Source organism: Carassius carassius, chromosome 2, assembly GCF_963082965.1.
Source record: "Carassius carassius chromosome 2, fCarCar2.1, whole genome shotgun sequence".
In the NCBI taxonomy this organism is placed as follows: Eukaryota; Metazoa; Chordata; class Actinopteri; order Cypriniformes; family Cyprinidae; genus Carassius; species Carassius carassius.
This window is the reverse complement of record NC_081756.1, coordinates 41,583,747-41,611,261: the sequence shown is the minus strand read 5'-3', so window position 1 is coordinate 41,611,261 and position 27,515 is coordinate 41,583,747. Positions and strand designations below refer to the sequence as shown.

The window sequence follows — 27,515 nt, the reverse complement described above, 5'->3', positions numbered from 1 at the left end:
AGAATATCCAACCTTTAGCGTAACAATGTTACAAATACCCACCATGAGGAAACGTGCAGCCATCCTCACAATAGGTAGAACACCTGACACGAAGTTAAGGTACATGACACACTAGCTGCACATGACATCCTAGCTCAATAGTAGTTGTAAGCCATGCTAGGAAAACCCACAGCAGCTTTGTTTTGTTTAGTTCTTCTTTTACCTATCCTTCTCCTTCCCCTCTTTCCTGAGTAGTTGAAACACTTAGACACCCAGCAAGGGTCGAAGGTCTGATATTAGGATTGACTCGCAACACCTAATATCCGCCAGCCACTAAACTGAATGGAAGCCAGAGAGCTCCATGCATGATAGGTCAATTAATTTAATTGAAAATGAGATTACTAGAAAACTAACGGTAAACGTGTAAAGTAAGACAACCTAGAAGAACCAAACAAAGTTAACCACAAATTTGATTGATGAATCAAAATAAAACAACGATTTCCAAAACGATCTAAACTATCCTCAATGTGCTAAACTACACTGAATAATTGAACTTAACCACATGTACCTAAATAACCTAATGCCTGCACCAGTACAGTAACTGTCATGGAGTTGTTGTCTTGTTGTTTGAGTGTTTGTCTGCTTCTTCTGCCTTTGTTTCTCCAGCGATCGTCGATGTCTTCAGCTAAACACCTCGCCGATCGAAAGGGGGATATGTAGCCGATCTGACTCGAATTAGACAAATTAAAGAGTCGATTAGGACTGTGGTTGAAACACGAGCCGAATTCCTCAGTAAGGCAACAGGAAGTCATAAAACATACTCTGCCACAAGTCCCAAGCAAGATAACCAACCAACCAATGCTTTCACAGAACAGCTTTCAACATTAACACCACTAGAACAATTATTGACAATTTGAATTCGGAGAAGAGATTGTCAAATTTGGGGCAAGTGAGATGCAACGTCGGACATCACATGTAAACCCATGAGAGTTATATCCTTAAACACTTCTCCCACCTAGCAGAACCAGACTGAAATTCCTAAGGGGGGGGGGGGGGGGCTTTGAACCTCTGGTCTCCACAAAAATCTTTGTCAAAAGCTAATGACACAGAAACTGTCTTTTCTACATATATATGGACCAAGATGAACTCAAAAAGACTTATAAATGAATATCAGTCCATCGCTTCACTCCATATTAATTTATGTGTAACCCACACATTTGACTATCATGTTTATAATCCCTTATTGTGTATGTCTTTAATAACTATTGGATAGCTTAAGGATACATATTCATGTTTCATATGTATGTGCTTGAATCTGCTTGCTTGAAACAGTCATGACCATCAGTTATTTGTCAAATGTATCATGTCCAAAATTAGACCCTGCAAGAGCGGGAAAATTCGGACCATGTGCTTGATAAGATAACATATGATTTATGATACCCCCGAGCCAAGACAATATCTGATTGGTCAAGACAACATTTGAGGTGTGGCCAACAGGCCAGTTTAAATACTCAGGACATCATAAAATTCTGCTTTTAGTTTTTAGCTATGCTTCTGCTATTAGTCATGCCTGCTTTTAGCTTCTAGCTTTTCTCTGCTATTAGTCATGTATGCTTTTAGTTTTAGCTATGCTTCTGCTATTAGTCATGCCTGCTTTTAATTTTAGCTTTGCTTTTGCTATCAGTATGCTTTAACTTTTAGCTTTGCTTCTTAGATTTAGCTTTTAGCCATGCTGTTAGTCATCACTGTTCTTTGAGCGCTGTTCCAGAGTGCTTCGGCCTGCACGCCTGCTGCTTTTTAGCCACGATGAGAAGAAACACCACCTAGTCTCGCCAAACTTTACTTCTTTTCTTTTCCGTTTGAGAGTTTTGTGTTCTGAGTCAAGTTTTGTAACATCGAGTCTCCAACTCCAACTTTCAACTTCAACCAGCCACACAACTCTGCGTCTTCAGCCAACGCCCTACCACGGGCTTCCCAAGACGTCACTTCAGCAACTACTGAACTTCCAGCCAATCAGCGACATCGGGAAACCCCTTTCAACGACTACAAAGGGGACTCCCTTTTCACAGGAGACGCAAGTAACTTTAACTCCAGACTGTGACCTTTACTGGTGTATCTAATATAATTTTAACCTCATTGAGGAACTCAATGCGAGGGCTAATTAAGTGATTGATGGTTGTTCATGTCTATGCAATTTAACGTATTGCTGTAAACTTGGGAATCCACATTTCCATGCTCTTAAACTCATCTTTCCCTAACTTTCGATCTTCCTGCAACTTGTGTGAATGTTTGAGTGCGTGCGTTCATGTGTTAGATTAGTTTATATGTCTTAGATTTATCTAATAAAACCTTATTCATATTGAAAAGAGAAGTATCCTGTGTTTTGTGCTTACAAGTTAATGTCTTAAACTGCCGATCTTGTTACTGTGCTAATTGATAGTGTTTTCTCTATACTTTGGATATTAATATCCAGCGTAGATTTGATGTTAAACGGCTCGTTCAGTGAATCGCAGGGCGTCTCAGGGATCAGCCGTGAAACAGAGATTCTGTTCAAATTCCCTTTAAAATCTTAAATGATTCCCTTTGAGCTAAACTGACCTGTTTCCCTTACACTGTTATGAGGAAAAATACAATTAAAATAAAAAAAATAAAGAAAAACAGAAAATTATGGGACAGGCACAGCAGGAATAAATAAATGTATTGCTAACTGTTAGTTAATGCTTTAACTGTTATTAAATGAGACCTTGTTACCCTCTGCTACCTATTATCTTCTTGCACTGGGGTGCGTTCTCCGATAACGTTGTCTCTTAGCGCGCTACGAATACTCAAAAGGTACACCTTAACTACAGGTATACCTTTGCTACGTGTGTTCTCCGAACTATACCTTAGGATGTAGCTTAAGGTAAACCTTCTTAAGTTCGACCTTAGCAGTTGCTGTCCATGGTGGAGGCGCTGAATAGGTTGATATCGACGCCTCGATGATCGATTGTGCGCTCTTTCCTTCACAGCGGTATAGGTAAAGTATTGAGAAAACAATGTTCTTTATAAAGAAGCGTTTTAGAAATAGTACAAACTGCATTTATCGGGGCTTATTGAAATACGTACATGCAGAAATAAATATGAGTATGTGTTTATAATTTAGCAAGTGTACAATCCCAAACCCTCACGGCCATAAGTGTGTTAATGTTCTCCACAACGTATGCTGATTATCCACCAGCCGTATCACATTATTGGCGTAAATCGCTCATTTGTGTAATTGGATGATTTCCTCAATAAAAGCGCAAACATGAGAGACATACCGACATTCACTATGTCGGGGAAAAAAGTCCGCAAAAAGAGATCGCCCAGCCACACTGAGGTCTTACTCAGCCCATATCCATCCCCAACAACCTCCAGAAAACTCCCCACAGCATAAAAACGAAGAGCCGCCAGCAGCTGAATTTCGGGGCTGAGGGGGTAGCTCCGTCGAGTTTGTCTTGACAAATCTGGGCCAACAAGATGCAAGAGCTGCAGAATTTGCTCCCGTGGCAGGCAAATTTTTTTTACAATGGTCTCTTCTGACATGGTAGTCAGTGGACTAAAATGTTCTCTTATAAAGTAGTTGACATACACTAACTGGCTCCGCGGACGCCGCCGTCTTTGATTTAAAACAAGTACTCGCTGTCTCGCTGCCATAGCTATAAAGTTTGTGTAAACTCATCTTTCTTTATATAGACTCCTAAGCCTTTTCTGTCAAATGGTTCGCCAGCTGATGTGCCTTAGGATAGTAATTAAAAAAGCTAACAACCATTAGTGTATGGAAACTTTATTAATGAAAACACTTCCATACACTGGGTGTAGGCTATAACAACTTAAGTATTTTATGTGTATAATTTTAAAGTAAAGTAAAAATGTAATTTTAATTCTAAATCAGATTTTATATTAAAAGTTCATATAAAATTTTCTATGTGTAATTAAACTGCGATGTAAAAAATCTTTTTGCGTAGTGGTGGCCACTAGCGGTATGAACCGTAAGCAGCGATAAGGTATAGCTAAGAGCGCTCCAGACCAACCTTACGAACGCATGACTTACAGAAGATATACTTAACTAAGAAGGTTTCGGAAACCACGTATTAACGATAAGGTACTTCTTAAGGTACAACTTAAGAACGACGTAGCGTTAAGGTAGTTTCGGAGAACGCACCCCTGCATATTTCTCTATACAGAGAATTATACTATATTTGTTGTAATCTGTTTTCCATAGTGAATATATCTGAAACAAGATACATTTCTTATATCATGGCAAATAATGTTCACAAGATATGTCCATAATACAGAAACAAGTAACATTACATAAATATTTATCATAGGGGGAAAAACATGCAGTAAATATATGGACTGGCGGCCCACTGCTCTGTGTGTGTGTGTTCACTGTAGAATATAAATGATAGGGCTTACAGTAGTATATTTGTGGATCACATTTGGATCAAAGAAAATTAAACGGCATATCCGACCAAGAGGGGGCATCTGCAGGCCATGCACCTCAGAACGAGTTAGTCTGCCTCCCATCTATTCTCTGCTGAGCATGATCAAAATCAAAAGTGAAAGACACACTGGAAACCAGCACGCATAGGATAGCATTTGTATGCAATTGCAAGCTTCTGTGATGTCAGATATTGCACGCTTCCATTTCACTGTATTGGATTCCATTCTATTGTAGAAGGCCCATGCGCCAGTGGTATTGCACTTGTTCATTGATTGCCAACTGCCAATAAACCCTAAAGAAGAAGAAGGAGATTAGATTCAGTGAGAAGATTTTGGACTGTTGCCATGAGTGTGAGAACATGTGTGGCACTTCTTATCCGGTGTGCTTCATAGCCTGCTTAAAATAAGTGGTTTACAATCAGGTTTAGATTTCCTGTGCAACTTCACAGTTAAGAGAGAAACGACTGCTCCAAGGTACAGAAATTCTACAGAATTTGAATTAAGTAATCAAATACAGAATAACACTGGATAGTCTTCAGTCTATCAATAAATGCCATCACTGTCACTAAACCTGCTACATTTCATCATCTTGTCACGCACCATCCACCAGGTCAATTGGGTAATTTCCTGCAAGAGTGAGATGTGCTGCTGTCCTCTTTTTCAGTGGATATCACTCCATTGGTGGTTCTTTGTGACTTGAGCCCTATTCGGATGGTAATTTTTTCTCATGTGGATGTCTGTAAAAATAAATGTACATTTAAACCTAGTGATATGGATTCAGGCAGCAACTAAATTACCACAAATACCTTGGTGATTTTTACATGGGTGGTGGGAGAAAAACAGAGATATTCTGGATTTGGATGGTTTGGATAAATTTTGAAAATAGCTTATGTCTCCATGAGAAATAATTGCCATCCGAATAGGGCTTTTAAAGGGGTCAAATGATGTTGCTAAAAAGAACATTATTTTGTGTAATGAAATGGATTTATGATAAACACATTATTTTTCACATACTATCCATTATTGTTTTTCCTCTATGCCCCGCCTTTCTGAAAAGTGTAGATTTTTACAAAGCTCATTGTTTTGAAAAGCAAGGTGTGCTCTTATTGGCCAGCTATCCAGTGCGTTGTGATTGGCTGAATACCTCATGCGTGTGATGGAAATGTCATGCCCCTCACTATATTGTGATGCCGTGTGTCCCGGAGCGCAGAGACAAAAACATTAAAAATTGTTATAAACAAGGCATTTGTTGCATCCATAATCGTGGATTATAATGACAATGCCAGCGGTTCTCAATTCCTACTCCCTGAGCAGGGGAAATCTGTTGAAGTTTCCTTCACTTCGGAACATTCATTCACAGATTTGCGCTAAACAATGTCTTCAAACAAAGACAAGTGTGACATCATATACCTCTGTAAAGAAATACAGTTTAAATTTACATCTCGCACACTGCAGTGCACTTTGAATGGAACATATAAGTTTGTTTGGAATCATGGGAGAATATCCTGTGATGGATAAGAGAAACATACAAAATGTGCAGAGCAGGGGGGCGTGAGGACTGGAATTGAGAACCATTGACTTACATGTCTTTTTTTTTTGCATCGCAATGAGCCACGTAAACATAAATCCATGTCTGCATTTGTGATCGGAGAAACGACAAACAACAAGCGCTACTCTACTCTGCTCAAAACGCGCATTTGAATCATCAGTGGGAAATCCTTTAAATATGTAAATGTACTTACAGGCTGTGAGTCAGAAAAGCCGGCATTGTAGTCTTCTCTCTCAGATCCTGTATAAAAAATCTGTAAAAGAAACAGTCCTCCATAAAATGCGCTGAACACATCTGAATATTTGGGTTGAACTGTTCTGGAACAGTGTTGTAATTACTACTTAACAACTGATTTTTAGTTATGTTCTCTTTTGGAGGACCAAACAAAGTAGTTTCGCTTTCACAAGGAAACACACAGCGTTTCCACTAGGGCTGTTCGATTCCACAATTTTTCTGGAATTCCTGGTCCTGGAATCGAATGAAATCGATTCCAAGAATCGATTCCTCACAATTGTTTTCGATTCTTTTCCAATTCTTTTTTTTTTAGATTAAAAGGAACCTAATCTCACCATGATGACTGCAGGATAGGTTGTATAATGTATCCTTCCTATAATATGAAGCTGGAAAAAAAATATTGACGATACGAAAATTTTTGTTGTTTCAGCTTTGCCCGTGAAATTAGTCATAGCCCAGCTCAGCAGGGACATGCGTTTATCGCATGAATTAAATAAGACATGAAGTGTCTAAAATAAATGTGCACAGTTCAGCTGAATGATGAAGTTTACTTTGTATACTTTGCATAATATTAACAAACCGTACACTGAAACAAAATAACCAGAAAATTAATGACTGATAGAGCTCTGTCAATCAGATGCGCTCTCGTCCACTGATCTATGCTTGTGACGTATTATTTATAATTATCATTGGCAGATAGAAATGTTCAAAAAATATATATATTTTAGATGGTAATAAGATCAAGACCCTCAGTGACGTCATGATCTATTCATTCATGCAGCGCTCAAAATTGTGGACAAGCCAGTTCCACCATAAAATAACCTTTGAATCGTTTATATATATATATATATATATATATATATATATATATATATATATATATATATATATATATATATATATATATAAAAAATTGAAAATAATCTTTTTTCTCATCTCACAATTGTTGTAATTATGGCTTAGGTGAATTGTGGTTCTGAAACGAAAGGCTACATCCTAAAATTCAAATGATCAGTGCCAGCTCGTTTTCTTTCTGTTTATTTTCGTGAATTTAAATGTGTGCAGCCTTTGTCGGATGTAGCCTTCCATTAGAGAGACTCCCATAGATAAGCTTTGTTGAACTGAAAAATACTCTGAATGAGGAGTCAATTCCCCTTGATGGAATCGATTCCCAGCCCTAGTTTCCACAACTTGGCAGCAGGAGCAGCAACAATACTACAGCGAGAATAAAAGTCACGCCTTCTTTCTTTGATTGAACATTTGGTCGGTGTTATTCCAATCTTCCCACATTGTGACATAGAAATATGGAGGTGTGTGTGTGTGGGGGGGGGGGCACACCTCCAGGGGAGACAAACCTCCAGTGACTGACTTCCTAACTCTTCCAATCTCATTTGACCTCATGACCGAGCACCTGCATTTCACAAAGCAGGCAAAGAATTAGACTTCATCCTAACACATGACATGACTGCACATCTCTAAGACCACTTCTTTTTTCAGTTTTGTCATGCTGCCTTATGCTCACCACTGACTCCTCCTCTTCACCTCAATTTCTGCTTTTTCTTTTCAACACATTTCTCCTCCTACTAACCACTTCTCTTTTTGTCAGTGATGCAACAGACACTACCACATTAACATCCTTCCTACCAAGCTAGTCTACTACCAAAACAAAATCTGCAATACAATCTACAATGACACCAGCTACTTCACTGACCTGATGTCAGCCATAAGTAACCAGTTCTTTATGGAGATAAATCGGTTGCAAAACTCGAGAGGTTGTAAGTTGGAATTTGAGAACTTGTCATATTAATATTTGTATTTGTAAATTGAAATTTACACTCACGACCCTGATGTGAAAAGCTGAATCTTTCGATTTGCACAGACAATGATCAAAACACCCCTGTTTAAAATCTGAACTTGCAGATTAAAAGTTACAAATGTGTAAAATGTCATCCACATGTACAAAATGACAGACACAAATGTGTGTCTTTTGCACTTTACTTCAGTTTCGCTATACAACCTCAAGTCGGCGCTTACAACCTCACAGATCTTGCAGTACAAGTTGAATTCCTGGCGCTCTGACTTTTGCTACTCTTTTTGCGATACTCCTGTTGCAAAACTGACTTGTGCACTTGTAAACGCAGACGCGAGAGAACACGGGGGGGGTTGGCGTTGGAGGTGTTTGGGTGATTGAAACCGTTTTATTGGTCGATGCCTGACCAATGAACAACGCCAGCCAGTGCGACTTGGCATGTTGTAAAAAACATTTTTATGCATGTGTATGCTTCATTGTTAAAACACTTGGACAATATTTTCATTAAATATCTTAACAGGATTTTATATTGCAGTAAAAAAAATAGCAAATTCGTTTATTGGTTGGAGTCAGCCAATGAAATGGGATGTTTTTGTGTATGCGATGACGTCACCTCATAGAGCAGATCGCGCCGTTTGGCGGTCAATGTAGCAGACTGTCATCACGATGGAGGCATCAAGCAATCCCAGGGCAGGTTTTTCTTTTTAATAAATTAAGACGGTTTCAATAATCAAATCATTATTATGTTTTCCTTGACTGATATGTATCACCGATGACGACTACTATCCACACAAAAATAACTTTTTGCCATTTGTTTAAATGTGGGTGTAAATGCTCAACATAATTCATTATTTAAGGCATTTTCTTTGATGTAACGTTAACGAAATAAATGACGAGAAGGTGATAAGAACGCCAACGCGAAGTGTCACCATGTTATCACACTAAATGGGGTTTATTTGTAGACAATGGCCAATTGATTATGATGTTACATGCTGTTTATTACACGTTATAATGAAGTATTCCAGATTGCCGCGATGTGATCTTTTAACTAGCTACCACTCCCCATGCCTTTACCTATTTAAAATACTAATACTATATATATATATATATATATATATATTATCAGTGTTTTTAAACATCGTGAGTATTGATAAAAAATAAAAATAAGACAACATACTCCATGACCCATGTAGAATTTTTTTGTAATAGAATAAATACCCTGTACCATGCATGTGGGGGTGGGTTATTACTTGATAATAATAATTATTATTATTATTCTTGTTGTTATTGTTGCATTTTATGTGAATGCAACTTATATTGTTTTCTTTCTACAGGAGCAAAATTCAGAAATAGAAAGTGCTGTAAGGAATCTGCTTAGCTGCATCCAAAGGCATAGCAGCCCTCAAGCACATGGAAATCCCAACAGTTCTCCCGCCGTGGCACCTCAGCCTGGTACTAGTGCTTCCTTTGGGGTTGGCCAGGCTGTTAGTAGGCCAAACACAGTTCAGCAAGAAATGCAAAGGTAAGGAATCGTGTACTCAGAGCTCTCAGGTGTCAATATTTATATAGTTAAAAATTGTATTATGGGGGGGGGGGGGATTATATTTATTCTATATTTGTATATAGCAATTTGTTAGTGTGATGTGGTAAAGATGTGGGCTAGTAATCAATGGATTAAATGAACCCAACAAAGACCCATATGTGATTTGTCATCAATACAGCCCTGAGCAGGGCTCTTAATCCAGGTTGTTAAAGGAGAATTCTACCACTAATTAGTACACTGGGAGTTGTTTTGGTTGAAGATGTCCATTAAATGTTCCCAATGAAAACCACATTTGTACACTGTATCTATATAATATTGTATTTAATAACAGTTTACATCATATGTTAGGTTTTCTTCTATTTTAGCCTACACTGCAAATGGTCTGTTCCTGCAAGAGTTAATTTTATAACAATAACTTTGCTTATTTGCACATATATTTTGTTATTTTATTAAAGAGCTTTTCCAGCACTTTACCATGGAAGCCATAAACGAATGAAAAAAATGGCACCTGAACTTGCAAAACTTACATCTGTAAAGTTCTTAGAATTCCAGTTCTGCTTGCTATCCAAAAACTCCCAAAAGACTCCCAAAGATGAAACAGTTCTCTTACAAGCAGGACTAGGCAGAAGAACTGTAAATATTCCAGACAATGCTGATCATACTGAGGTGAGCCATGGTGTAAAACTTGATGTTTAAATATGTTTTGGACAAAAGATATTACAAGCTTTTGTTCCTGTTTTATTTACATTGTTTTATTTATTTATTATGTATTTATTTATTATTATTGTTGTTATTAGTATTATTACATTTTTAAAAAGGAGGAACAGTTTTTCCCATTTGTGTTTTCATAAAGTATTTTACTTGTATATCTGTCTTCTAATATCCAGATAACCAAAGTACTTCTTCAGGAGTACCCAAAGTTGCAAAACTTAAGAGGTGGTTGGCTGCTCCAAAAAGCCTCAGGTAAGTTTATAATAGCAAATGCATTTACATATTTTTTTATCCTTTTACCAACATTGTTATTGTTTTTCACATGTCTATTTAAAAGGGGGCAGTGGACAAAGGAAAACAACATCTCTGGCCCAGGATTCCCAGGGCTACACAGCAAAAATATTGAAGACGTCCTCTAACAATGGGAAGAATGTCATCTACATCGTCCCCCTCCAAGAAGAAATCGATATAACCCCGTTGCCATATAATGCACCTGAATTTCATAACATGCCCAAAAACATCTGCATGACATGTGGTATATCAGTCCCATTACAGTTGCTGCCATGTCACCTTGAGGATTGTCAAAGTAATAATGCGGTAAGTGTTATTTCAGTGTCATTCACAAAAAATGAAAAATTATATTCTTTAAAACAGATCTTGATAGATAATTGGTTAGTTATCTATTTTATGTCCCAGGTCAGGTGTCCTGTTACACTGTTAAAAAATCTTTTTTTTAAACAAACAGCTGATTTTTTTAGTTTTCTCAACCTATTTTTGTAAATTTGAGTTTACTCAACTTTTGTTTGTATAAAACTGAAAACAAGTTGAGAAAAGTCAAAAATCTGCTGAAGCTGGCATTGGCCTTTTTAAGTTTTCTCAACTATTTTTTACAGTGCTGTAAAAATCAAATAAATCTAAAGTTGAGAGAACTCAAAAAATCTCCTGAAGCTGGTTGCCTTAAACATTTAAGTTTTCTAAATTTTTTTGTTTTTACAGTGTAGGTTTCTCCAGCTATCACACATTTATGCACTTACTGTATATATGGAGGGCTCAGCTGCTACCCTCAGTCACACTTCTTGAATCCGAAAATCTTCTTAAATATAGCCATCTATTATTCTTGAAGTATTTTTGTTATGCTCTTTTACAATAAAGAAACTTTATGGCATCGTTATAATGAGCCTCTTTTTCAGATAGAATAAAAATATAATCTGAATTATTATTATTTTTTTTCAGATAGAATCTGAATCTGACAAGGAAAAAGAAAATGAAGAGGCCCATGGACTGAGCCATGAGTCAGATGTAATTTGTCTGGTAAGAGACTGTCTTGGTTAAAAAGTGATGACAAAACTTAAGCTAATGCAGTCATTGGTAAATTGAGGATGTATCCTGAGAATATATTTAACTCTGGTTATAAATATATTAAAGGACCTTTTGTACAATATTAAATGATTGACCACCGGTCATTTTTATGACTTTAAACTTTAAACATTTTATTTTTTAAACTGACTTTAACTGTTACTGCTAGTCTGTGTTTGTTTCTGGTTCTCTCGTTAAGTCAGCATACACTATTTTTAGACAATAAACCTGATTGCGCCTAGTCATAAGATCATAAGCAATGTGCTTATGGTTTGCTTGTAGACCTGTTTGATGTCATATTGAGCCTGTCTCATTCTTCAGGATGCCTGTCCGATATGTGGAGAAGAATTTTCTGCAGAAGTGATGCCTTACCATGCCAGTACATGTGGAGAAAGGTACTGTAGAAATGTTAGAGTTGTGAACAGTAAGGAGAGGTTTTCTTTTTTTGTCCACAACAAATACAGTCACTGTTTTACCAAAAAAAAAAAAAGAGAGACAGAGAGAAGAATTATGGCATTTCAGGTTCAATTGAGTTGAAACAAATGAGCAATTTTGAATATCTCAAATTTGGGATATTATACTGCAAACAATTCTTATTAGGCTTTGTTACATCTTTTAAATGTATTCTAATGTTTAGTTTTCAAATGTTCCTTAAAGCCTAGATGGGCAATGGATGTTTATGTATTTTACTGTAGTTTCCCTGAGATTTTCCCCTCGATCATGGATGGAAATTCTGTTGATGAAACTGCCTCATTACCATCCCAAACCAGTACCAGACTACAAAGCACAACTTTCCAACTTCATCCTGATCATTTAACACCTGGGCAATCAGTTTCAGCTGAAAGTGCACCTTCAATGTGTGATGGTACTGATTTTGTGAGTTTTATTCTCTCGGAATGAAAAAGTTGATGTTAAAATTATTTCCATGATACCATACCATGAGTTTTTTTGGCCACAGATTGGAAGAGGATTGAGCTTCCAGAAAGGGCAGCTATACAGTACAGGCAGTGTACACTTCGACAAAAAGAAGACGAGCCCCCACTGAAAGTAAGAATTGATATTAGAGAAGACATGGAGGACCAGGAGGGGAGAATAATAAATTTTTACAAGGTCCCCAAAATTGATTGGACTAGACCTCTTCAATGCCGATTGGAAGGTACTATAACAATATTAAACTTAATAATGTAACTAATAATGAAATCTTGTCATTATTAGAAACCAAACATCCTGTCCCATTGGATTTTGTCATACACTATATTCCTTTAATTATTTACACTTTTTAATGATACAACTTGTTTACATGTTCTTATTAACACATTTTAAATCAGTTTACAATTATTTATTTATTTTTTTAGGGGATGTTGCCACTGGGGATGGTGTTCAGCGCCATTTTTTCAGCATGGTGATGCACAAGCTGCAGAATGGATTCCTCTTTAATGTCGGTTAGTTCTTTCATGGAATATCATCAAGGAGGTTATTTTAACAACATTAAAGAGAAAGTTTCAATATTTAACTTACCCTCCTGTTGTTTAAAACCCATATGGCTGTCTTTCTTGTTTATATGATAGTTTTGGACAAAAATCTCTTATCATTTTAAAGCCTCAAAATCTTTCTGGAACCATTGTATGGAAAACCGCCCATACTATTCTGGCAAATAGCTTTTTTTGCGATCTGTAGCAGAAACACAGCCATACATGTTTAGAATAAAATAAAATAATTGATGTCTATAAAAAGATGTCAGTTATCATTTTGTAAGCACTGTGTGATCAGTTTACTAACAGACATTGTCACCTTAACTAAAAATGCTTTGGGTTTCCTGCTTAACAAACAGGAAATGGAAACGGAACTGCATTATTTGAAGGGCAAGCTGACCACCTTATCCCATCTACTTCCCAAGTCCTTTTGCAGAGTGACTTGTTTGTGATGGCAGGCAGGATTATTGGTCATTCTTTCCTCCATGGTGGGCCTTCATTAGCAGGTGTGAGCCCAGCAATTGTACATGTATTATTAGGAGGCTCCCCACAAACAGCAACCATCACAATTGAAGATGTGGCTGACATCGACATTAGGGAGACAATACAGATGGTAGGTTGGTAGGTGACATATTGGTAGAGGTAAATGTGTTTGTATATTTAATTGTATTCTTTCACTATGCATACAGCTTGCTGTAGGTGATTCAAACAATGATTTAAGTGAGGATCAAAAGGCAGCCATTGACACACTGGCAATGTGTTGGGACCTTCCAGTGTTGACTACAACCAACCGCACTTGGCTGTTACACAATCTTCTTCAGCATGCAGTAAGTGTTTTTGGTAAGACTATTTTAAGGTGGCCTTGTTACACATGTTACAGGTACTTACAATTATAATAACAATAAATTAACCGTAATCCTAACCCTAACCATGTAGTAAGTACATGTAGTTAATTAATATTACTTGGTACTTAAATGTATAATTAATCTGTAACCAGAACACCTTAAAATAAATTGTAAATGTTTTTTTTTTCTTTTATAAGCAATTGAACTTTATGTAGAAGTTCAGCAGTAGACCATTAAATTAGGCTTATGTGAAAATCAGTCAAATGTGAAAAACTGTTAAATCAGAAAGCAACCCCTATTTCCTAATTACATTAATGATCATTCAAATAGGATTCACTTAATTATTTTATCTGTCATATTCAGGTGCTGACAAGAACCTGGCGACAAGTAAAACAACTCAGACAAGGACTGAAGGAGTCAATGGTATGGCAGTTATTGGAGGCCCGACCTGATGTGGCATCTGTGATATTTCCAAGACAGTCAATGGCTGACTGCAGTACACAGGTGATTTATTCAGTTAACCTACCAACTTTAATTATCATAACATTAATTCCTACTTAGTTTTATACATGTGAAATATGCCCTTTTTGAATTCTAAAATTATAATTAGGTTCTCTTAAACAACATCATCTGGCCCATGGAAGATGAAGAGTGGGACAATGAACCCCCATTTACCACCCAGTGCAGAATTTCAGGGTACCTTAGGAAGTTTGTGGAGACTGGTATGTTGTTTTGTACTTTACTAATAGCAAAACTAGAAATTGAGCTGCTTGTTGCTGAAACAAATCCATATACAGACAAATATTTTCTGTTTGCATCATTGATGAATATTTAACAGGTCTTTACATTAACTTGCTTATGTATTGTAAAATTTGTGTTTTAATAACTTATGTTCTTCATATATCTGCTCCATTTCAGCTGATCAATGTAAATTGAAACAGCTTGTCAAATTCTGGGTGGGCTGGGAGCTACCAATGAAGGAAATGCAGGTGAAAGTGGTGCAGGCAGAAAACCTACATCCTCCACCTGTTTTTGCATTCTTCGTCTACCAGCTCATTACACGACTTATGACCATTTCAAAAAACACCTAGAAAGCTGCTTTGCCACTAATGATGTTGGTTTTGGCCTTGTATAAAATTACATACTGATTTCAATTGAAAATATCAAAGTGAAACGGTAATTTCAGACATTTTCATGTTTGTTTTATGGTAAATGTCAAAATAGATAAAACGAACCGTTTTAGAATGTTTAGCTGTTGCAGTGTTTTACTTATTATGGTGCTTTTGTGTAATTAAATAACCCAGACTGTTTATATTAATGTGTTCAAATAATACTGTTAATTGTTAAATTAACATTTAAACTTCTTTTTGAGACAGCTACAGTTTTAGTTAAGACAAAAGTCTGCTTAAAGTGAATACATTTATTTTGTCTTCTACAGTAAAATATCAAAACAGAACTTGTTCTTTGTGGCTTTTTTGGGGGGGAGGGTTATCTCAAAGATATTTCCACTGTCTTACATATAGCCAATACTATGCATGTACTGCAGTGTAGCAATGTAAACATCTGCCCCAAAATTTCCTGATGGTTGCATTGGGTCCACAGCAGCCTTTAGTTCATTAAGTTCCTCAGAACTCAGTGGACATTCAATTTCAGGAACCTGGATGCCAGAATTTGTATCACTGGGGATAAGACCGCTGCTTTCCCAGTCAATTTGTGGAATCTGTAGATTCTGTAAGAAAAGATAAAATTAGTAAAAAAAAAAAAAAAATGGAATAACAATAGATAAAAAAGGGAAAAATAAACCATGCCTACTTCATCACACTCTTCTGAATGGTACTGCTGCCCCAGTTGCCACAGCTGATTAGGAGAGAGGTTGCCCTCTGATGAAAGGGGATGATGACAGCAGAAGATGTGAAGACTGCTGGACAGATCAGCTGGTGCAGAACATGGTAGAAGTGGGAGGTAACTGCAGTGAACACATCCCGCCACAATCGCTCAATTCTGTTTTAAGCAAAGGAGTGGAAAATATTTTAACATGGTCAGCACTTTAACAGAAGCCCAAGTAATTAATACAATAATAGTTTATTATAAAGGCTGCAACTTACAGGTTTAATTAATACTTTTTTTCAAATAAAAATTTGATAAAACCTAACCTTTGTGTGCACACAACAATAATATGGCATAATTGCACAATCTTCAGTTTAATTTTTAAAAGGGTTTTTTTCTATTGTAATAATGCTTGATTTTACAATGTTTAAAATCTATTGCACAACTGAGCTTATATTACAGTTTATCTAGTAAAATAGTTCAGTGTTGTATGTAATAGCAAAGTGATTATATTTCGTTTAATTTTTTTTATTAACTCTTATTAACTTTTATTAAGTTAATTTAGAAAAAGGTTTGGAGCATTTTTTTTTGTTCGTTACATAGCCCTAGTATTGCCAAAAGCATCGTAACTTAAGAAGCACTTGAAAATCATTGTAGATCTACAAGTGCTCTGGTGTAATCGTAAAGCCCTAAGTGCATTGTAAGAAGACAGATTTATGCAGTCACCTGCAGGACAATCGGCAGATTACAACTTTAACTTGATTCAAGTGCAATGTGATTATAATATAAGAATTTGATTGTACTTTATTGTACATTTTATTACTCGTTTTTGTTGATGTTTTTAAAGGAATTTATAAATTAAAAATAAACCAAAAAATTGTGTGAAGTATAATATTCTACGTATAATGCAATATAAATGCTATATAAAATAATATAATACAAATATTATATTTGTCTGGAGTTGTCTGGAATATTTTAATAACCAAGCTACTACAGTACTACATTTACGAGCCATTCTATAAAGTGAAATTTCAGCACTTGACAAACAGATAACGATTCCTAATAGCACTAAAAGCACAGCTACTTGCGATTGTTTAAGTGCATTTTTGGGAATTGCACATGAAACAATACTTTTTACGATATCGTAGAAAACGCTCTTAAGCTCAAAGATCAGTCATTATTGGGAAACCCGGCCCTGTTCAGCGGCACTGACGCCTCACACTATACAGGCTGCTGCTGGCACGACAATAAACATCTTTGAGCCGCTCTCGACAGCTTTTTTTCATCACTAATTGATGGATGTCTAAAATATAAAAATAAGGAGAAGCCTAATACAGGCCCGGCCCACGTCTGAACTATGACATGAAAATTGGCCCGATGCCCGGCCTGAGGGGCTAGAGCTTTACAGCCCCATACAGGGCTCTATCTTAACAGCCCCAATATACATGCTAAATGATCAGTGCACAAGGGTTAAATATCTTATATCAAAATTTACCTCTGATTGTGAACACTTTTACCAGCAATGAAGCTACTTCTCCCCGTTCCTCGGACAGAGAACATAAGGCAGGCCACATCTACATTCTCCCCTCCATGATCCCCCCGAACCCTGGCAAAAAATATATTGGTAACAAATAATGCGACAGCATATAGTGTTTACTAATCTTCCAGATTTATATAAAATGATTTTAGCATCACAATAATTTAAGCCTCTATTTTGCTTATTTCATAAAAAAAAATACATTTTAAAAAAGCAGCAACTGCCAGTGGCCAATTTTTACCTCAGTGGAAATCCAAACTTCTGAACTGCCTCATGGAAAAAAGACAGTGTTGTGGAAGCCAGATTGTTATTTGACACACCAAGGTACATTATCTACATTAATACACAAAATAATTTTTAATAAGTATTCTACATATTAACATGTTAATAGTCTTTAAAATATTATACCACTTAAGTTGCATGTTTTAACAAGTTTAAGAATCAAAATAACTATCATTCACTAATTCATCACTCTTCTAGCCTAAGTAAGCAGTGTCTTTATCTTTACCTTCCTGGAGAAGCCATCGATGCCTCCAAATATCACAATGTTATACCTTGAAAAAGTATATTTCTGTCACATATGCTGAACTGAGCATACAATATATACTTAAATAAAATCAAATAAAAAATACAATAAAAAATGTTTACTTAACTTACCGTATCAACTTGTGGTTTGTGTCAATGTGCATCATTGAGACTTTGGGCTGGGGACAGAGTATGTCCTCCTAACCACACATCATAATTGTGACATCCTGGAAACAATGCTTGCAGTGTCAACTCGATGCATTGAAGAACGAACTCTATCCCACTGTACCCGATGACCTTTTGCTCTCAGCAGACCCATCATCATTCTGTAACCTGCATTCGGATTGCTTGTGTGGATTGTTGCCACAAGTGAGTCTAGCTCCGCATCTGCAATGTTGCTGTAGGTTGCCTTCACAGATAATCCCCATTCCACCATGCGTCTATGAATTGTAAACTTGGACACCCCTAGCAACCTTGCAAGACATGTCACAGGCAATCCTAATGTAAGCAGTTGGGATACAGAGTCTTCAGAAATCAGAATCCGTGGACGGCCATTTTTTCCTCTCTCTTGGGAAACCATGATGTGTGGATCCATGTTAGTATTTCTTATGGCTATCTGGTGTACTTGATAAAGTGCATCATACAGTTCATCTGGAATGGGTATCTGATTTGAGATGGCACTAAAAATAACCAGCTCCTGAGAACACGTAAATTCTAAGAAGTCCATGTCAAGAGGAATGCGTTCCAGCCAAAGTGACAGACGTGTGTAAAGCCGTTGTAATAAATGGTTCAACAACAATTCCTGCAAGATGATATAAATATATCAATAATAATAATAAAAAAATGTAAATCCTTCAATTCATCTATCATCTAACAATGCTTTTTATGTAGTATTAAGCTTTAGTATTTTAAATAGGTAAAGGCATGGGGAGTGGTAGCTAGTTAAAAGATCACATCGCGGCAATCTCTAATACTTCATTATAACGTGTAATAAACAGCATGTAACATCATAATCAATTGGCCATTGTCTACAAATAAACCCCATTTAGTGTGATAACATGGTGACACTTCACGTTGGCGTTCTTATCACCTTCTCGTCATTTGTATATCGAGGTTGTATAGCGAAACTGAAGTAAAGTGCAAAAGACACACATTTGTGTCTGTCATTTTGTACATGTGGATGACATTTTACACATTTGTAACTTTTAATCTGCAAGTTCAGATTTTAAACAGGGGTGTTTTGATCATTGTCTGTGTGTGCAAATCGAAAGATTCAGCTTTTCACATCAGGGTCGTGAGTGTAAATTTCAATTTACAAATACAAATATTAATATGACAAGTTCTCAAATTCCAACTTACAACCTCTCGAGTTTTGCAACCGATTTATCTCCATAGTTCTTTACCCACAGCTGACGTCCACCCAGGGCTGTAGCTGGGGTTTGCAGGACCCGAGTGCTGGTTGTACATGTGGGCCCTGTTTGAAATTGGTAAATAGCACAAATGAAACAATGTTTACGTTTTTTCAAGGTCGTAGTGGTCCACCTTAGGTGTTTTCACCCATTTAATTTATTAGATTAACATTAAGGACTAGAGTCCTGCAACGGGTCGGGTACCCGCGGGTACCTGCATATAGGTGGCTGAAACGGGTGGATTTTGACATTCCTAAAATTCACGGGCGGGGATGCGGGTGGATAATTAGCTGCTTGCGGGCAGGTAGTAGCGAGGATGAAAAATGTGTGCAATATTTCTATCTCTAAATTACCATTACACAAACGCAACAACTATATGACATTTGACCCATCACGTCACCACCACTGTGAAGGGCCTTGCAAGAGAGAGAGAGACTTTTCCACAGCTGGATTTGTAATTCAAGAATTGAGAACGCAACTTAAACCTGGTCCTGTGGACGATATCCTTTTCCTGCACAGTAACCTTAAGGGAAAGTAAATGCATAGTTTGTGAGCAACATGTTTTTTCTTGTTCTTTTTTTTTTTCATTAATAAGTCTATTTGCGTATAGTTATCAGGTTCCATAGCCTATTTAGATGCCAATGGTAGGCTACTTGAATGCCGCAAAACAAAGCACACTTTCATTTCATTAGCACATTAATGACACTGTTGTGATGTTGAGAGAGGGGCGAGATAAAAAATAAAGAACTTTAATTGGAATGATTTTAGCGTGTGTGATTTATCGCGGGCGCGGATCGGGTAACGGGCCAAATATTAACGGGTCTGGGCGGGTGCGGATATAACTTTTATATTATCACGGGTGACGGGTCAGATCTGGTGCTGAACTTTGCGGGTACGGACGGGCACGGGTCTCCAAAAATGGACCCGTTAAGGACACTGACATCAGCTAGTAAATTAGGCATGGTCAATTTAAGAGACAATACATTCAGTATAATGATACAATTCTGATTTCTTTCTCAACTGTTTACTTTCACTTAAAACATAACTGACCTTTTTTTCGATCTCTTTATTCAATTTCTTGAAACAACACATATACAATGTATATGTGTTATATACTACAGCTAGTCCAAAATGCAGCAGCAAGAGGTCTTACTTGAACCAGGAAGTATGACCATATTAGCCCGGTCCTGTCAACACTGCACTGGATCCCTATCAAACATTGTATAGATTTTAAAATATTGCTTATTACCTATAAAGCCCTGAATGGTTTAGCACCTCAGTATTTGAATGAGCTCCTTTCACATTATAATCCTCTACGTCCGCTACATTCTCAAAACTCAGGCAATTTGATAATACCTACAATATCAAAATCAACTGCGGGCGGCAGATCCTTTTCCTATTTGGCGCCTAAACTCTGGAATAACCTACCTAACATTGGTCGGGCGGCAAACACACTCTTGCAGTTTAAATCTAGATTAAAGACCCATCTCTTTAACCTGGCTTACACATAACACACTAATTTGCTTTTAATATCCAAATCCGTTAAAGGATTTTTAGGCTGCATTAATTAGGGTAAACCGGAGCCGGGAACACTTCCCATAACACCTGATGTACTTGCTACATCATTAGAAGAATGGCATCTACGCTAATATTAGTCTGTTTCTCTCTTATTCCGAGGTCACCGTAGCCACCAGATCCAGTCTGTATCCAGATCAGAGGGTCACTGCCGTCACCCAGATCCAGTACGTATCCAGACCAGATGGATGATCAGCACCTAGAAAGGACCTCTACATCCCTGAAATACAGCGGAGACCAGGACAACTAGAGCCCCAGATACAGATCCCCTGTAAAGACCTTGTCTCAGACGACCACCAGGACAAGACCACAAGAAACAGATGATTCTTCTGCACAATCTGACTTTGCTGCAGCCTGGAATTGAACTGCTGGTTTCGTCTGGTCAGAGGAGAACTGACCACCCAACTGAGTCTGGTTTCTCCCAAGGTTTTTTTCTCCATTCTGTCACCGATGGAGTTTCGGTTCCTTGCCGCTGTCGCCTCTGGCTTGCTTAGTTGGGGTCACTTCATCTACAGCGATATCATTGACTTGATTGCAAATAAATGCACAGAACAGAGATGACATCACTGAATTCAATGATGAACTGTCTTTAACTGTCATTTTGCATTATTGACATACTGTTTTCCTAATGAATGTTGTTCAGTTGCTTTGACGCAATGTATTTTGTTTAAAGCGCTATATAAATAAAGGTGACTTGACTTGACTCACCGAGTAGGTACTATACAAGAAAAATGCAACATCAAACACTCTTAGCTGTATACTATACATTACTTTGAAGCCAAGAAATTTAAAGCTTTATATTAAAAACATCCCTCCCCCACCCAAAAAACAAACAAAACAAAAAACAGGAAAGGTTACTTCAAGTGCTTTACAATCAGGAATGTTATACATGAGCAATAGAGTGTTAATATATACACTTTTGTCTTGATGGACGACAACAGCTAGCAGACTGCATGTAAGAACAGTTTTACTGGTTTCCAGATCTTGATAAAAATGGATAGTTTATCTTTTAATATAAATCTCAATTCCTCCAGATGTAACATATTTCCTAGTTCCCTTGCCCACATCTTAAATGTAGGAACAGAATCTGCTTTCCACATCTGTAAGATCAGCTTTTTAGCAAGCAACATGCAAAGCGAAATGGCCTGTGTTTGATATTTACTATAAAAGGCATTCTCTGCACCTAAAAGTCCAATACAGGGCTCAGGTTCCATGTCAACGGAATATACTTCAGAAAGAAATGTAAATATACATTTCCAAAATGGCTGAATCTTAATACATGAACATAAAGAATGAAATAAGGTACCTTCTAATGTTTTACATTTATTACAGAGTGGAGAGATTGTGGGATAAATTTTATAAAGTTTTGATTTAGAATAATGAAGCCTATGAATTATCTTGAACTGAATCAGATTATGTCTAGCATTTACAGAACGCAGATGGGAGTTTTACTTAAACATGTTCTGAGGGCACAAAGGAAAATGATTGGTTTACAGATTCAACCAATGAAATTGAAGCAGAGGCGGAGTCAGGAAATTTGAACGTGTGGAAGGAATACTTCAGACAGATACGTTACTGATGCTTCGTGGGAGGCATTTATTGCAAGGTAAGTTCATTTACCATGTATTTTCATGAAAAAAATTAACATCTCTAACATTTAATAAGATAATTAGCAAACAAAGATGCACAGAACAAATAATCATGGACTAAATATTATATAGCATGCATTTTAACTTGACTGCTTCATCAGTTGATTACACCAAAGCTGGTTATGAGGTAACTGGAGTAAAACATGCTTTTCCAATGCTTCCACGCTGTCTGTGAAACGGATATGAGCGAAAAAAGAACTCTCCTTGACATTACATCAGTCAGTTAGCGTTAGCATTAGCATTAGCACTGCTCTCAGGGCAGGAGTACTCAATATTGATATTACTGTTATTTTTAATGAACTGTGTGCTGCTTACAGGGCATGAGTATTCAATATTTAAATTTATGCTATTTTTAATGAACTGTGTGCTGCTCTCAGGGCAGAAGTACTCCATATTCATATTACTGTTATTTTACTAAACTATGTGCTGCTTTCAGGGCAGAAATACTCAATATTCATATTACTAAACTATGTGCTGCTCTCAGGGCAGATGTACTAAATATTCATATTAATTCATATTCATAATGAACTGTGTGCTGCTTACAGGGCATGAGTATTCAATATTTAAATGTATGCTATTTTTAATGAACTGTGTGCTGCTCTCAGGACAGGAGTACTCAATATTCATATTACTATTACTTTAATAATCCATGCGCTGCTCTCAGGGTGGCAGTACTCAATATTCACATTACTGTTATTTTACTAAACTATGTGCTGCTCACAGGGCAGAAGTACTCAGTATTCATATTACTATTATTTTACTAGACTATGAGCTGCTCTCAGGGCAGGAGTATTCAATATACACATTACTGTTATTATTATTGTATTATGTGCTGCTCTCAGGGCAGGAGTACTCCATATTCATATTACTATTATTTTACTAAACTATGTGCTGCTCTCAGGGCAGGAAATACTCAATATTCATATTACTATTATTTTAATTATCTATGCACTGCTCTCAGGGCAGGAGTACTCAATATTCACATTACTATTATTTTAATTATCTATGCACTACTCTCAGGGCAGGAGTACTCAATATTCACATTACTGTTATTTGAATTATCTATGCCCTGCTCTCAGGGCTGGAATACTCAATTTTTATATTACTATTATTTTAATAATCTATGCGCTGCTCTCAGGGCAGGAGTACTCAATATTCATATTACTTTTATTTTTCTAAACTATGTGCACCTCTCAGGGCAGGAGTACTCAATATTCATATTACTGTTATTTGTAGTGTATTATATGCTGCTCTCAGGGCAGGATTGTTTAATATTCATATTACTATTATTTTACTAAACTATGTGCTGCTCTCAGGACCCATACATTTGTTTTTATTACAGCAGTGACTGTTTCATGTAGTTTTTCTTCTCTTTGTAGTATAACATTCTTGGAAAAGACAGAAGCCATCATTGGTCCCTTCTTGGAGAAAGGAAATTTCTGGACTTTCTTTGTAAGCTCCTCTAGTTTTATTTGAGAATCTTGCTGATATTTGTGCCCATATTATTGCTGATATAAGTGCCCATATTATTTTACCCTCAAATATTATTTTTCATGAATTGCAATATAGCTGTTTGTAAATGTAAAAAGGTCTGCAAAGGTTTACAGATCAAATTGCAAGACAAATAAAGTTTTGTCTCATAAAAGTAAGAAAACTGATTCTGAACTACTGTGCTGAAATGAGTGTCAGAAACTCCAATCTCACTTCATGTTACCAGTTACCTGTTAGGTTTGTTTGCATAATGCCAGCCTATGGACGTCATCGGCTGTCCTTCAAACGTCTACTACTCTAATCTGCCCTCAATCACTGTAGTTGTAGCTGAGGCCAAACAGAGTACAGTAGGCTGTAGAAATGGCAGGGTTTAAGAATGTATTATGTGTCATTAAGAAATTGTCAATTTTGATGGAGTTGAAATGTGATTTTTATGATTTAACTAGTAATTATGTTTGCTTACGTTGCTAAATTTCAGATGCTGGGCAGTGAGCTGTTCATATATGTAATGTTCCTGGTTTGCAAGTTTGCTCCACAAAAGAAATTGGTCCAGGAAATATATGGAAATGAGGATGCTCATGATTCAATGTCCAAAACTAAAGACTTCAGGTAAAATAATATTTTTGTTTTTATTTTTATATTTTTACTTATTTTTTTCATAATCATCAGTGTAAATTGAAAACAGACTGTTAATGCATTTCAAATGCAACAAGACATTGTAAACACTTCTGGGGACTTTGAGAAACTGGCTTTGAGAAGATATCTTGCAAGGCGACCTAGGGCCTGCTTTAAAGGGAGCACGTTCAAACTACAGCAGTTTAATGATGCACCTACCTTTTGCTGCAAAATCTTCCTGTGTATTGTACATGCATTTAATTCACTGTATTTGTTTGTAACTGTACTGTAATTGTTTAAAAAAGGAAAGAAGTCATAATTATACTTGATTATTTTATTGTAATATTGGACCTGTAAACTGATTATTTTCAATCAACATTTCATTTCATATATATATATATATACACACACATACACACACATATATATATATATATATATATATATATATATATATATATATATATATATTAGTACAGACCAAAAGTTTAGACACACCTTTTCATTCAAAGAGTTTTCTTTATTTTCATGACTATGAAAATTGTAGATTCACACATGAATGGTGTCAGGATGCTTTACTGTTGGCATGACACAGGACTGATGGTAGCGCTCACCTTTTCTTCTCTGGACAAGCCTTTTTCCAGATGCCCCAAACAATCTGAAAGGGACTTCATCGGAGAATATGATTTTGCCCCAGTCCTCAGTAGTCCATTCACTATACTTTCTGCAGAAGATCAATCTGTCCCTGATGTTATTTTTGGAGAGAAGTGGCTTCTTTGCTGCCCTTCTTGACACCAGGCCATCTTCCAAAGGTCTACGCCTCACTGTGCATGCAGATGCGCTCACACCTGCCTGCTGCCATTCCTGAGCAAGCTCTGCACTGGTGGCACTCCGATCCCGCAGCTGAATCCTCTTTAGGAGACGATCCAGGCGCTTGCTGGACTTTCTTGGACGCCCTGAAGCCTTCTTTACAAGAATTGAACCTCTTTCCTTGAAGTTCTTGATCCTATAAATTGTTGATTTAGGTGCAATCTTAGTAGCCACAATATCCTTGCCTGTGAAGCCATTTTTATGCAATGCAATGATGGCTGCACGCGTTTATTTGCAGGTCACCATGGTTAACAATGGAAGAACAATGATTTCAAGCATCACCCTCCTTTTAACATGTCAAGTCTGCCATTCTAACCCAATCAGCCTGACATAATGATCTCCAGCCTTGTGCTCGTCAACATTCTCACCTGAGTTAACAAGACGATTACTGAAATGATCTCAGCAGGTCCTTTAATGACAGCAATGAAATGCAGTGGAAATGTTTTTTTGGGATTAAGTTAATTTTCATGGAAAAGAAGGACTATGCAATTCATCTGATCACTCTTCATAACATTCTGGAGAATTACATATAATTTCCAATATTTATGTAATTCTCAAAACTTTTGGCCACGACTGTACATTTTCAGTCAAGAAATGAAAACATGGATAAATAAGGTATTTGTATTTTATTTACTGACAACAACAAGAAACATGAATAAATGATTAGAAGAATGTGTAAAAGGTAGCATCACAATAAATACATACATATACAACAACACATGAAACAAAGCTTCATTCAGACTTATTGTTCCAACAATCATGTATTTACAGATGGTGAACCCAACATCCTACTGCCATCTCAACACAGCTGTGCTGATTCTGCTGCTGCACTGTGCTTCACAATCTCGCTCTTCTCAACTGGGATGTTGTTGAGCAACAGGATGGGGAAGAACTTGATAACGGCTCTCTGAGCCACACAACCTTGAAGAAAGAGCAGGGGAACACATGCAGGACAATCTGGCTGTTGCTGTGTCTGTTCCAAACAATCGTGTGTCTGCTCTTCATGAGCATAACTAACCGTAAAACATTTGAAAGTGAAAGTCGTGACATTTGCCAAGTATGGTAACCCATACTCAGAATTGGTGCTCTGCATTTAACCCATACAAGTGCACACACAAAGCAGTGAGAAGTGAACACACCATGAACACACACCCGGAGCAGTGGGCAGCTATATCCCGTGCCCAAAGAACAACTGTCTGGGGGTTCAGTGCCTTGCTCAAGGGCACTTCAGACATGGGTATTGAGGGTGGAAGAGAGCACCATTCATTCAGTCCCCCCCACTCACAACTCCTTCCAGCACAGAGACTCAAACCTGCGACCTTGGGGTTACAAGTCCAACTCTCTAACCATTAGGCCACACTTAATTTGACACAGAGTGAATAATTGTACATCTCATGTTGTCAGCTTTGCGTTTCTTGCCAAATTTCATTGCTAAAACTGAATTTGTGCACGAAAAGACTGTTTTTAAAGTTTATTGAGCACCCCCACGAAAAGGCATAAGGTTTGTGTATTTGTATATTGTTACTTAAAAACAATTATATGTGAAAATCGCTGAATATGTCTAATAATTAACATTTTGTATCACTCCATTCAGCTCTGTCAGTAATTTCTAAACTAAATGGACAAGTAATAAAACTTCAAAACATAGTTTGGCCATCATTCGGATGGTGTCCACTACTGTAAGAGCTTCACTTTCAATGGTTCAGATCCCTGATGCACATGCATGCTCAAGATAGCAATGTGACAGATTGCTGCATGTGAAGCTGTGACCAATGGTATCGTCAAAATAGTGCTTGAAAAAAATGACAACTGTAGATGGTGAGTTTGATGCAGAAAGAGAAAGGATTCTCTTGTACAGCAAGCAAACATGCAGATGCTGCAGCAGAGCTGGCTGCAAAAGAGGCTGAATACAAGATGATGCAAACAGAAAGGCAACAAAAGGAAAAAATAAAGAACCTTAGAAGAGCAACTGATGACAATCATCAACTACATAAGTGTCCAAAATTCATGGAAAAGTCTCTGAAAGACAGAAGGGTTTATGTCAGAGATAACAA

At 37.0% G+C, this 27,515-nt stretch overlaps 2 protein-coding genes across 4 annotated transcripts in view; one reads left to right on the top strand and one right to left on the bottom strand.

The window, feature by feature from the left end:
* LOC132109802 (microtubule-associated tyrosine carboxypeptidase-like) overlaps positions 1 to 27,515 on the bottom strand; it is a 383,617-nt gene that overhangs the window by 152,745 nt on the left and 203,357 nt on the right. The window lies entirely within an intron of this gene.
* LOC132098138 (uncharacterized) lies at positions 9,245 to 15,054 on the top strand. Of its 3 annotated transcripts, XM_059504308.1 has the most exons (13): positions 9,245 to 9,558; positions 10,035 to 10,245; positions 10,467 to 10,542; positions 10,628 to 10,887; positions 11,524 to 11,601; positions 11,968 to 12,041; positions 12,605 to 12,802; positions 13,002 to 13,088; positions 13,478 to 13,731; positions 13,808 to 13,945; positions 14,327 to 14,467; positions 14,574 to 14,685; positions 14,882 to 15,054. In XM_059504308.1, exons 6-13 carry the CDS (start codon positions 12,020 to 12,022, stop codon positions 15,052 to 15,054), a joined length of 1,125 nt encoding a protein of 374 aa, XP_059360291.1. In that variant the 5' UTR covers positions 9,245 to 9,558; positions 10,035 to 10,245; positions 10,467 to 10,542; positions 10,628 to 10,887; positions 11,524 to 11,601; positions 11,968 to 12,019. The 3 variants fall into 3 exon arrangements, with proteins under 3 accessions (XP_059360291.1, XP_059360283.1, XP_059360299.1); XM_059504300.1 differs by lacking the exon at positions 10,035 to 10,245; XM_059504316.1 differs by lacking the exons at positions 9,245 to 9,558; positions 10,035 to 10,245; positions 10,467 to 10,542; ... (1 more) ...; positions 11,524 to 11,601; positions 11,968 to 12,041 and adding an exon at positions 12,437 to 12,511.